Raw genomic sequence first — 13,505 nt, forward strand, 5'->3', positions numbered from 1 at the left:
AAGTGGCTCAATGGATGGGCCAGAGGGTTGTGACCAGTGGCACACAGTCCAGCTGGAGGCAGCTCACTAGTGGTGTAACTCCAGTCGTCAACACTGGGTCCAGAACTATTTAACATCTTCATTAATGACCTACACGATGGGACAGAGTGCAACCTCACCAAGTCTGCAGATACCCAAAACCAGGAGGAATGGCTGATATGCCCAACGATTGTGCTGGCATTCTGATGAACCTCAACAGGCTGGAGAACTGGGCTGAGCGGAATCTCCTGAAGTTCAACCAAGGGAAATGCAAAGTTCTCCATCTGAGAAGGGGTAACCCCAGGCATCAGTATACAATAGGGGCTGACAGGCTGGAAAGCAGCCTTGCAGAGAAGGACCTTGGTGGTAAAGCAGCTGACCACAGACTGCAATGCACCCTTGTGGCAAAGGCAGCCAACAGCATCCTGGGCTGCATTAGGAAGAGCGTTGCCAGGAGGTTCAGGGTCATGTTCTGAGCATTAACAGAATACCATCTCTTCCTAGGGTAAAGCAGGGAAGTCAAAACTACAGGTACAAGTTGTAAGATGTGAATGGGGTTTGCAGTGGCATGTTCAGAGTCAGGGTATTTGGTACTAAGATAGCAGAAGTTCAGCCTGAAAACTAAAGTCCAGTCTAAAATCACAGCAATGAAAGAAATCCTGAATGCAATGGATCAATACTAAAGCATTAAATGAAAACATGTAAAGACTAGAAAAAGAGCCAGAGATGAAAAAAGCCAATGCTCCTGTGGATGTTGCTTTAAAAATATGAGAGGCTGGGCAGAATTCCTTTGCACAAAACTGGGAGGGATGTCTCAGGTTTGAATTGAGTTTGTTCAGCTTTGAACAGAGATAGCTAAGGCAGCATGTCATTCTTTACTTAACAGGAGGCCACAATTGGACTCTTCTGGCAGGGGCATGGAATGAAAGGCAAACACAGGTTGAAGCATGGGAAATTCACACTAGATATAAAGGAAAACTAACACTTAGAATACCCAAACAAGCTGCCCGGAGATGTGGGGGAATATTGATCCTTGGAGTTACTCAATGCTCAACTGAACATGGCCCTGACCAAACTGCTCTAACTGGACATGCTTCCAGTGAGATGGTGGACCAGAAATGTCCAGGGCCTCTTAGAACCTAAATTAGTCTACGTTTTTTTAACACTCAAGAAAACTCAGACACTCATAAGTCTAAAAGAAGCCAAAGCTAAAACTGGGGCTCTGTATTTCAGGCAGCTGTAAGAGAGAAAGGGCAGTTATTGCAGTCCTCTTCGGCAACAAAGCCATTTAGTTCAGAGTGAAATTCCCCCAAATTTATGCCGCAGTGCTACAGTATCTGTGAAAAGAAGGTGGTTGCTGCTTAGGTAATGCTCATCTATTCAGTTTAGAATCTATGCTTTTTTCTTTTTGTCCTATAAAAGTACTTTCATACTAACAACATAACTTCAACAGGAAGATTCAGCAGAAATCTCCTGTCATTAAGAACATCCTTTTTTTCTGCCTCACGACTTTACCTGCAACAGAGTTTGGACGAGGCATTATTAAAGAGCCAGAACTCTGAGCATAAGGAACGGGACCCTCTCCTGTTGGTACTTCTTTTGGCAAATTCTCAGCAGATCCAACAGCTTCCTCTTCTGCAACCGGTGAACAATTATCTGTTCTTCGATCATGACTAATCCCTTGTTGTTTTCCAGCTCTGAGACTTCCATCCTTGCTCCATTCCAAACTGGATCCACTGCGATCATCATTTTCTGATGAACTTGTTATAGTCGCTGAAAAAGAGAGGAAAAAATACCAACTGAAGTACACACCAGAGGAAAACAGCGCATAAGAACGCTTTGCAAATATATACTGCTTTTTCTGTTTAATAGTGAAATTACTCTGTTTCATTTAAAATGTTTTCAATACTTACATTAAACTTCCATAAAATAACTGAACAATAAGTATTTATTAAAGGTCAAGCCAACACTCAATGCATTTTGAACACCTGAAAGCTCACCTATATCAATGAGAACAGCAAACCTATAAGACAGAAAACGTAGTCACTCAAAACTACCTTGGAAAAAAGTTAGGTCTAGACTAGAAGTCAAATAAATCAACTGATGAGGAGAAATAAAACATGAAGGAAAAAAAAAAAAAGAAGCTCGGTATGTCAGAAAAAAGTAGTAGTGAGGTTTTTTTCTGTTTTGATTTGGGGGGATTTTTTTGCTTTGTATCATTTTTTCAGGAGGAGAGGAAAGAAAACTTAACAACTTCAAGTAATGTTCAAGGTTACCCAGTTATACACTTCTGGGGTTCTTACCCTGACCCAGCTTCTAAGAAAAAGTATTTCATTATAACTGCTGGTTTATATATGAATGTATGCAACAGAGGAAAACACAAAATAGCATGAAAGGACATCAGGATTTAAAAAAAAATAAAAAATATCAATGCCAATTCAAATATTAGTATCTATATGAACGGTGGGTCCTTCCCAGGCTGAAATTTTAAATATTAAGGTATATATGTGATGATTCTAGACTCAACTGACCAAATCATCAAGTAAAACGTTCTGGCCTACTAGACCGCTAATAAAATGCACAGACTGCTCCTTGGAACTCAGAGGCTTGGCTGGTCAGAGGCAGCACCAGCTTTTCTTCTTTCACATCAGCTGCAGGATGATGAGGTACTCGTAGAATTTTGCATTCTTCCAACTTAGTCTCACATTCACAAGAAACTTAAGATCTGATGCTTAAATTCAATAGCTCATATTCTAAGAAATACCAATAATATGACACACATTTTAGAGGCAACAGAAGAAAAAGCTTTTCAGGCATTCCATTAACCTCTGCACACAGCTTAGATTGTAATTCTGTATGACAAACTTACTTCATTTTCATGTCAAAAGACCTAACTCCTTCTGAAGCATGAAATATTTTAAAATATGATTCCTCCTGGAGTGAAATGCAGCATCAGGAAACCTTGCTGCTCAAAATTTCCATACTGGAACAGTGGCAAATATCCAGAAAAGCTTATATTTTGGCCAGTAGCCCAGTCTTTTCTCCCACTTAGCTCATTGCTGAAGAATAAAACCTGCCTCCACTACTATTATGTCAGACTCAGTAGAGGCCAAGAAGAATTTGATTACAGCAGTAAAACATTAGAAAACTAAAAGAAACCTGAACCATAAGTAAAAAAAGAGGAAAAGGAAGAAAAGATAGATTTCCCATCAGAGTCTGCTGGCCCAGAAAACATCGTGGGAGTAGAAACACAACAGAAGCCCACTTAAGTAGCATGAAGGAGCAAGTTATTTTCATGGTTGGATGATCTCTGTCAAAGACACTAGAAAACATGTACTTGCTAAACATAATTTAAAATGCACATTTACTACTAATAACAAATTTCAATGCACAGACACATTTGTATTTAAAAAAAATCCCATGGTCATTTATCAGAGAGGTTCCTCTTATTTCCCTTCTTGGTTTCCTGCCTTTATAGACGTAAGGGTGCTGCCATGGCTTGCCAAGGGGTGTTCAAATTCTCCCTGAATTTGAGACACGAATGACAGCTCAGCAGAAGGTCAGCAGATGATTTTCATACAGCCCCATGATCATGAACCTCATATACTCGACTGAAGGACTATACAGGAGTTCCCCCCCACCTTCGTATCTTCTCTAGAGTTCTTCCCTGCCAGCTTTCACACACGCGCTTCAACTCCACCATCCTGCCTTCTCCCTGTATAATAAAGGGCTTATTTTCATGTTTCTCCTATTTTTGAAACTCTTTGCTTTTCATTAATTCAATAAACAACTTTTATCACTGGGTTCAAAAATCTTTTCTTAAAACTGTTAGTACTTACAAGGTTATACGACGGATGATGCAGTTGTCATGCCAATTTTACTATTTTAAACAAACTTGAGGCTAGTTCTGACCTCATTTAGAACGTGGGCATAACTCCGAGAATATTTCAAGCTTGCAAAGCGTGGGTAGTAGGTTCACATCATTATCTTAATTTGCCCACTTGAGAGAAGGGAGGCTCTCATTCAAGAACAGGTTTTAAAGGAAGTTAAAGAACAGAGCTCCGGCCTATTGTCCTGCCCTTCTGGAAGGAAAGAAGGAACCCACTCCACTCCAAGACCAGCAGCTGCTTCCATGGTCTTGGATGAACCATGCGTTAGTGATACCGTAAATGTATTTATTCCAAGACTTCATAAAGTATCTGCATAAGAAACACATCTTCTGTGACATTACACTGCATATACAAAACATGCATGCATCCCTCCTCTGGGCCGCAGTACCTCACAGAAGATCTCAGTAAGGAGGAAAGCATGCGATGAACAGAGAAACAGGATCCCCTTTTCCCTTTCTGTATCACCTACTAGAGAAGCAGTTTAGTGTATTAGTAATGCCAATTTTTATATTCACATTGATGCTACTCTCACTGATATAAGCAAAAGTTGCACGCAAAACAGTGTGCAGTCCTTAAACTTTTTTGCAAAGTCAACGAAGCTTTTTCAGTGCTGTACCACTTTAGACAAATGAACAAACACCTTGGCTTAGATCTCCAAACAACAAAGTATTCCAAACCAACACGATTCCTCTTTTTATAAAAAGCAAACACTCACCACTTAAAAGAACCTTAACAAAGGTCCCAAATTTTTAAGAAACATGGCTACGCAGAAGTGCCCAATAGTTAGTCTACACATCGCTGACAGAGATAGGAAAAGCTTAAGCATAGGTGCGTTCATTAAGGTAGAAGTATCTTTTAGCCATGTTCTACCCAGGAAGTCTCTTTTGTTTTAATGGCACAACTCTCATAGATCCCTGAGTCATTCAGGTAACTGATTTAAGCTACTGTATTACAAACGCAAAATCCTTACAAAACATTTTAAACAAGGAAATGACTAAGGTATACTGACAGAAATATTTTTCGCAGCAAGAGGCATTACTTTCTTCTGGTTGTACATTGCTGTATTTTTACACCAATAAACTCACTTGTACAATCATTTCAGTTTGTTTTATACTTGCATCAGTGTAATCAAAACAGGAAACCCTGAATTCTGACACAACCTACAACTAATGTACATTATTCTCAAGATAGGCAATGACTGAAATCTGTGAACCCAAAAGCAAGAATTCTGATATACCCTTTCCTTTACATCAAAACATTAATGCTATCTCAAAATGAGATCTTACACAAAATTGACCATGGACAATGGCTGTCATCAATCTACTATGCAACTGAAGTACTTAAGTGTTATACAAATGAGTCTTTTGACCCATGATAAACATCTCTTTTAGGGTAACTGATCAGTAAAAATAACATTATGTTGTAACTTATGACTATATAACTTAATTACTTCACTTTATAATAAAATAAAGTCAGAGTAAAGTGTTATCAAATGCATTATGAAAACATGTATTATCGCTACTTCTTGGCAAGTCCCACACCAATGATCGTCATGGTGGTATTCATTATGGCAGGCAGAGACACTTTCACTTGGAGTTCCTTCCATAAACAAAAGTTGTAAATAAAAAAGTACTAACTTTACAGTCAGAGACAGAGACAATATCAAATCCAGGCATTTAAGATTTAGAATTGCTTCCCTTTTTCAGCCTTCCTAAATTTAGTCCATCAGCTAGACTTAAATAAAACCAAAAGCTCACTTTTGTATATTGAGAAAGCATCAGGCTAGGGGGCATTCTGTGCTTTGATTTTTGTTGGTAAGCTTAACAGCTGTTACAAAACCAATTTTTGAAGGGATCAACTGGTTAATGAGTCAGCATTTAAAAAAAAAATTGACTAAAGCAATAAAGAAGAATAAACCTTCCTACAATGGTTTATAACAACATGAAAAATATGGTTTTTACATTTTATCCTGACCTTCCAGAAAATAGTATTAAAACAGCCACCTGGGTGTCCACAAGGTATTAGAACTGCACCAGAAAAACAAGAGCAATGCACGCCTAACAACAGTAACTGTTATAGCCGAAGAACATAATTTCAATCTTTCAAGCGCAGTGGATTTGAAACGGGATCCATGGACAGCATAAAATCGAACACAATGTCATGAAGCAGCTCTTCAGACTTGTACTGTTAAGAGACGACTGATTTCTCTTAATTGCGTTACTAATTAAGATGCTTACCTATAATCCCACTGTCCTTGCTCTCCAGGGTGGAGCTGGGGCTGCTGATGGTTCCACAGGGACTACCTTTGTTGGCTGCCGCTTTGCCGACGGAGCTATTGAGGGTTGAACAGGGACTGTCGGTGCTGGGCGATGTCGTGCTGCTCGTGAGGGTGGAACACGGACTCACGCCTTGACTGGCTACTGGATACTGCAATGGGAAGAAACATCGATAGTTATTGCACAGGAGTCGGCGCGGTACTGTGCTGAAAATTAGAAACACCAAGGTAAAGTAGAATAAGAACGAAGCAAAGAGCCCATTTTTCAAGCAAAATCTTCAAAAAGCAGAAGCTTTATCTTGATTGGGAAACTTAATGACATGTTTTCAGATTACACTTAAAAAGTGACTTCTGAAGAAGAGAGGGAATTTCACAGTTCAGTGGAAGAGCTGCAGTCAGGCAGATTTCTTCTCTATTAAACATTTTACTGGATACTCCTCCCCTCCGCCCCCACTATTTATTCTTTGAGTTACAAACGCTAGAACCGCAGTCTTATTCGTATTTCACCATCAGTAAAGCCCAAACTGATGCACTAAGATTTATGAGTCCTGGGACTAGAAGTAGAGAGAGGAAGGGGAAGACGGAGAGATTGGTAGTCACTGTGCAGTTTTGGTTAGCAGATAAGTTTCATATGGATTGTAGCTGCTTGTTCTCCCCAGTTCCTCTTCCCCCAAATGACAGAGAAAGACTGTCAAAAGGAAGTGAACGTCTCAGGAAAAAACAAACACACATGCCTCAAAAGCATCCTCCTATTTTAACAAGCCACCGACATTTTCCATTCTCATAAATCACTGGAATAGAGTAGACGGGAAAAAAAGTTCCTCCTAAACACTAAAATAAGGCAGAGAGAACCCTAGAAGCTATTCACATTCACAGTCGATTAAACTTCCAGAAATGATGAGGAGTCCATTCTTTCTTTTTCTTTGAGAATGGAAGATCAAGTCACAATTTCAAACAAAACCAAACAAACACTTATTATAATTATTTACAATTCTACGACCATATGTCTATTAAAATGGATTGTATTTCACTAAGTATCAAGTAACTACAACTTGCAAATAGAAAAAATAACATTAGTCCTTTCAGAAATAGGATGAACATTAAATATATTATTTTCCATTATCCTACCATGACTTCATTTTTCTCTTCTAGATGAGCAGAAGTTGGGATCCCTTCTCCCAGCAAAAAACCCAATCTTGTCATCAATTCCTGTGCTGCAGGAGAACAGCTCGAGTCCTTATCAGGCTTTGCTTTGGAGTAGGGGGAGAAAAGTTGGTGAAGATTAGAGTCTTGTATTTGGAAACTTATAAGAGGTAGAAAAAGTACAATGAAACGTAAACACCAGTTCTTCTGTCAGCAATATATATAACAGAGAAGCTAATGCCATTTAAACTTCTTGTCCGTTAGACTTTAAGTTGCTGCTGGGTCTTGGATCCTCTGTGTATCTGCACAAACCCAGGGGAGAAAACACCCACCCTGCCAGGCAAAACAGAAATGGCTGAGTGCAACCAGGTCATCACTGAACTGATCATCGATGTGATGATTCTCCTAACAGCAGCACTAAACACAACGCTACCAAAGCTCAGTGTCAAACCGAAATTCTGTTCCAGTAATTTTTTATAAAGTTCTATGTAATGTTAAAAATGTGAAAAGAGCAAGTTAGTACCACAGATGTTTCGTAATCTCACAGTTAACACTACGACTAATACCATACATTTTTGTTGTGCTTGCTATGCAAAGGATGTGACACCAGTTCTAAATGTCACAGCTTTTCTGGTTGCAAAAATGTTTAATTTTATCAGCACAGCGCTTTAAAATGTCTTCTGGCATCCAGCAGATAGAACGAGACAAAGTTCAAAATGGGGCAACCTCCAACGAAACCAGCCCATCACAGGCTGCTTCCAGAAAACACCGGGGGCTAAAATCATCTCACAAACTAGTGTCTTCTGCCATTTTCCTTCATTGAGGCCAGCAGTTTGGCATCACCTACCAACCTGTAATGCCCTTCCCTAGCAGAAGCACTTAAACAGTATTTCTTTTGTCCATTAAAAAATGAATAATTTGTAGGCCTGTCCCATCCTCAGTATAAATAGCCAATTACTGAAGGAGCATCCTCTAACGGCTCTGAGCAATCGCTCACGGCGGGTGCTCCCCACACAGAGCTGCTGCCTCACCCTGCGGAGCCGGGAAGAGTGGGGGAAACATCGCCCAGGCGGTGGGAAGGCAGCGGGGACACCAGAGAGCTTTATCAGCTTAGAACGTGGAGACTTCACACAACAACAAGTTCCTAGTTGAGAAGGAGCGCCCCAGAGGAGGGGCGAAGGGCGGGAGGGATGCAAGTTTAGAGAGGACAGAGAGGCCTCTCGGCAGCACCCCCTCCTGCAGGCCACGGACAGAGCAGGGGAAGGGAACAAAAATAAAAACAAAGGGAAAAAAAGGCAGAACTGCCCCTTTTGCTTTGGTCTTTCCTCTATGCGTTCACTAACCCCAGTGAGAGCCAGGACAGTATTCACTCTTCACTCTAACACGTGAGGCCCAGCTGACATTCAGTGGCATTTGCAATAAACAACACATTTTTCCCCAAGCTGCAGACTATAATAAAAACATAGAAAACAATGATTTTAACTGAAGAGCTTGACCAGTAAGCATTATTTCAACAATGTTTCAATTTTATGAGTGACATAAACCCCACAGTTTGCAAACGGGAGTAGTTTACTAGCCAAACATTCTTCTTTATTTCACTCCAGCTCAACGTCTACTTGAATGCACGTATTTCTTAACTTTGTGGGCAGCTTACGGTTTTACTCTGGAATATCTAATAATCTGGTTCTCAATCCCAAAAGGAGGAAGTCTCTGAAATGGTACCTTTTTTGAAAGCAAATGGCAAAAGTTTTTGTATTACAGAATATTTTGCAAATTGACAGGTCTTAGAATAGTCAAATTTAATGAACACGAGACTTTCCAAGAATACCAATAGACTCTAAGGAGGTAACTAAAGGAGGTAGCTTTTCCCAGCTCTGCCAACACAGGAGTCTAATGTTACTGCCTTCTTATTTAGCGAGCTTTCACAAAATTTCTAAAATGGAGTATCGTACCCAGTGCAGAGGTACATACTTGGAATCAAGTTCAGAAAAATTCTAGTAGGTCTTTGGCATACATAGCCATCAACAACACCTGGACATCATTTTGCCTGCAGTACATGCACAGCTCCAAGAATTGATAAAGATCATGTAAGTATAATGGCAAGCATCTCCTCCTTGCCATAGGAACGTTAAATCAGCAAAACATTCTTACAAATAAAGAATCAGATTTCCGTATTATGCAGGCTCCTCTGTATCACTCTGAAATGAACAGCTGTTCTACCAAATGAAGTACCACTGAACAGACTCTTACCATTTTGACTGGGTTCTCCTTGCTCGGATCCTTTTCTCAGTGGTAGAGCCGCCTCCCCTGGCACTCTGGGACTTTCCACATACTTGGGCTTCCTGATCGGGCCTGCAATGGGAATAAGCTGAGTGCATCTAATTTTTTCCAGATGGACCGCAAGTTTCATACGTAGTGTCTGTCCTCCACAACGTAAAAAAAGTAGCAGAATTATTTCTTACATACACAGCTGCTACTGTAGAGGCTAGCAAGCTGCCGCACTTCCACTCCTGTAAGAAAGAAACACTTTGGGCTTTCTGGAATGCAAAGCCTGCTGGAAAACAAACCCAATCTGCTTGCTGTGACAAACCTGAAAAAGTTTCCTGTATTTGTAAAGCCTGTAACTTTTTCATGTTGAAACTTGGACAACTTTCAGTGGGCCTCTTCCATTCAGGGCTTTATTTTCCATTATAACAGGGAGATAATTTTGTTATCAGCATCTTTGAAGCTAGGAAAAAAGACTACAGGCAGACAGCTTGCAACATTGACACACTAAATAATTCAAACCCAAGAAGCTTTATATTACAGCATACTTTCTCCAAATACCAACACATGCCCTCATGATAAGGAACGGTGACGGTGAGTTCAAAAAACAAAAGAAAACATCAGTGGCTACTAATGGTTTCTGGTTTCATTAAACAGCAGCATTCGCAGTTCACATACGTACTAAGTTCAAACATACCACCTTCAGTATTAAAAAGAATTGTGTATTCACACACACACGTATACCTTTCAAAAATTAAACTGATTCACTCTTTTACTCTCCCTTTAGCTTCATGCTTTGGTTTCAGGCTGTTTACGATGCTACTCTTTGCTAAATATGGTTTAGTAGCAACCACAGGAAATGCTAAGGACTCAACTTGCCTAACAGAAGGGGAATGATGCTGCCCTCTAAAGGTTCCCCAGAAAAAGTATACTGGCACTACTGAATCAACAACTATCACACAAACACAGGGTGATATTCTGATCCCACTTCAGCAACCGATAGCACTGGCAGGTAGACTGCTATGCTGACGCACAATATATTGTAGAAGTGAAAAGCCACCATGTATTTACCCACATCCTGAAAAATACAGAATTTTCTACCAATAAAGGCATTTGCAACACTAAGAGTTTTGGAAAAGCATCAACAGGGAAACTTGCGAAGTTACACACTGTCAAGCTAAGATATATAAATGGCATGGGGAATGGAAACACCATCACCAGTGGTACTGAAAACTCAAACCCAAAGCCCGAAGTTTTGTCCTAAATTTTCATTAAGATGATTTCTTGTAATACGTCTAACAAAGCCACTTGAAACTTCAGAGTTTTAGTGAGCTTGAGGTGTGGTAAGTTTCATTAAGAAGAACCTAAATATTAGCTCGAAGTCCCTAGACACACAGTCAGTCGCTGGGCGTAACAAAATACTAAACCAGAGGTATTTCCGTGGATTTCCCCAGCTTTGGCAATAGAGAGTGATTTTCCCTTCTTATTTAAATACAACCTCGTGTACATTAGAGCTACAGTCTCAGGTTCTCTCTATCCTGTAACACCGCCGTAAGATCAGGAAAGGAAGCTTCCTCACTTGAAAACACCTCTGACATGCTGCAGCCAAATGATTTTTAAATACATACATGAGGCAGATTTTCATTAGTTCTTTAAGGTTGACGACTGCTTTTGAAGACAAGTTGCAACTCTCTACATTTTGGCCTCAGGCTGCTCAGGGTGACCGAGATGGAGGGCACCCAGCTGCCGCATCCCGGCCGAGACACACTGTGCCCCAGGCGGGGATGGGGCACACCGGAGCTCCGAGACACGGCACTGTGGGACCTACCTGTTCCTTCAGATTCCACCTAAAACTGGAACGTAGGACTATGGTGAAAAGCACACATCTCAGCTGAGAAATAACCGGGCAGGGAATGTAAGTGATACATGAGCATATATTTATATCTCTACCTAGGGACTATGAGATGACATTTTTGAAACTAAAAGACAGCTTAGTTACCAACTATCACCAGAGGGTGCTCTTCCAACACCATTTCATAACAAAAGCAAGGGGCACTGGCCCTGGTGAAAGCAGCTAAAAATACATTTCTTTGAAACAAACTCACATTCTTTAAGGAGACAACAGTCCAAATCTGTAATTTGTAAGCAGTACTAGATGTATCAAAGTTGAACACCAAAAACCAACCATTCCAAAAGAACCAGAACAACATGTAGCAGTCACATAAAACAGATCAGAACGGAAGGTATCTTCGGGACGTATTTTTAACACTCACACTTTAAATTGTGGAGGGGATCCTTTGTTGAATTTTCTTCCTCACAAACTGATCTGGAAGTGACTTAGAGTACTTGCAAATCTGATACACAACATTACAATAACTAGCAAAATTCATGGTAATTTTATTTTCACGCACTAATCTAGAATGGGACACCTGAATTAATCCACGAATGTAACAGGACCCATTTAAACATGAACCGTACCTGCACAATGGAAGCTCTTTTCCAAAAGCCTAAGATGGATGAATGGGGACTGACAAAAGGTTCGTCTGGGACAGTATTTTATCAGCAGCAAACAGCAAAGAACAATCTAAGCTGGGAAAACACACTTCCCTGATACACTTCCATGACTTGTGTTAGGTGGCTTACTGTTTCCCAAGACAGAAGTGGTCACTTTCTATTTAAGCATTGTAGATGGATTTTCTTCCCAAGAACATATCCCGGCCTTTCTTTAACAATCTGCATCACCCTCAAGTTAACCCAACATTGCATGAAATAGTAATCATTCTGTCTCCTTTTCCCACCAATTGTCCTTCTTCCAGGCAGAAAAATAGCAGCCAAGTCTATTTAAAGAATTCCTCTTTCGGAGCCATTCCACACCTCTAGTCATTCCTGCGGCCCTTCTCCAGCTCTTCTCTCGCTCAGTTGTAGATTTTTACAGTTGGTATCACCAGAGCTACACCAGTGTCTTCCTGCAGCAGACGAACTATAGATGTACACAATTCCGTAACGATACTTTTTTTTGGGTTATGATCTATTGCCTTCCTAGTAATTTTTAATGCTTTTTTTGGCTGCAGAAAAGCTGATTTTCCACAAGACTACTGTAAATTGTGCATCTCCTTCCTACTCCTCTGCACTGGCTTTCCCTCCCGTCAGCACCAAATGAACCTGTACGTGCACCGACACTGGGGACAGCCCCGGCCGGGCACGGGGCCCTGCACCCGCACAGCTTACTGCCACCAAGAGCAACGCCTGCCCCGCTTTCAGGTCGGGCACAAAACTGCCGCCCGAGGTGAGACCAGCTCTCTTGCCTAATCTAGTCTCAAGTATCAGGTATGCTGATTAATTTGTCTATTAATTAAAAGCTTAATTTAAAAACTAACTAAAAGTTCTGTCGCACATTTATGGAAGACTCTTCTAGCAGTCATCTTTAGCATTCGCTGACGTCTTTAAAAGGAAAGCCACTGCCTTTCTCTGTTCGAGCGTGACGGTACCAATAATTTAAGTCAGTAAACAGTCATTACTTCAAGGGCAGCGGCGCTATCTTTCATTCACACCTGAAACTCCAACAACCAATTTTTTGTAACCTCCTTTATAAATCAGTATTTTCATTCTTTTAGTTGACCCTCCTAAATCAGAGTACAATCAAGTATTACCCCTTTAAGAACATGAATACTGGTTTAGTTGCACACCTGGAAGGTTACCAACCCAAGCAACGTTCACTCTAGCTTTACACTAGAAGAAACTCAACTTACGGTGACAGGTTTTCATTCACTGCTCCCCTTCCCAGAGTTGTCCTGCTGACAACTTTTTCCCTGTTCTGTTTGCGTCTGCTGTTTTATTCACCTCCTCCTCAATGAACTATTCCATTAAGGAAGCTTCCAACTCCAAATAAACCGGTCGCTTTAGTTCTGCCAATA

The 13,505-nt window shown here is 40.6% G+C and overlaps 1 protein-coding gene across 8 annotated transcripts in view; it reads right to left on the reverse strand.

Annotated features, from left to right (window-relative positions):
- TANC1 (tetratricopeptide repeat, ankyrin repeat and coiled-coil containing 1) overlaps positions 1–13,505 on the reverse strand; it is an 82,196-nt gene that overhangs the window by 28,853 nt on the left and 39,838 nt on the right. For 7 of the 8 annotated variants that reach the window (XM_063342683.1, XM_063342685.1, XM_063342681.1 and 4 more), the window contains exons 4-7: positions 9,577–9,678; positions 7,312–7,433; positions 6,146–6,335; positions 1,534–1,791 (exon numbers count right to left, since the gene is read on the reverse strand). In XM_063342683.1, coding sequence (XP_063198753.1) covers positions 1,534–1,791; positions 6,146–6,335; positions 7,312–7,433; positions 9,577–9,678 — 672 coding nt within the window. Of the gene's footprint in view, positions 1–1,533; positions 1,792–6,145; positions 6,336–7,311; positions 7,434–9,576; positions 9,679–13,340; positions 13,490–13,505 lie in introns of those variants that run through there. The other variant, XM_063342686.1, reaches the window with a different exon arrangement.

The sequence above is a fragment of the Chroicocephalus ridibundus genome, chromosome 7, assembly GCF_963924245.1.
Source record: "Chroicocephalus ridibundus chromosome 7, bChrRid1.1, whole genome shotgun sequence".
NCBI classification, from domain to species: domain Eukaryota; kingdom Metazoa; phylum Chordata; class Aves; order Charadriiformes; family Laridae; genus Chroicocephalus; species Chroicocephalus ridibundus.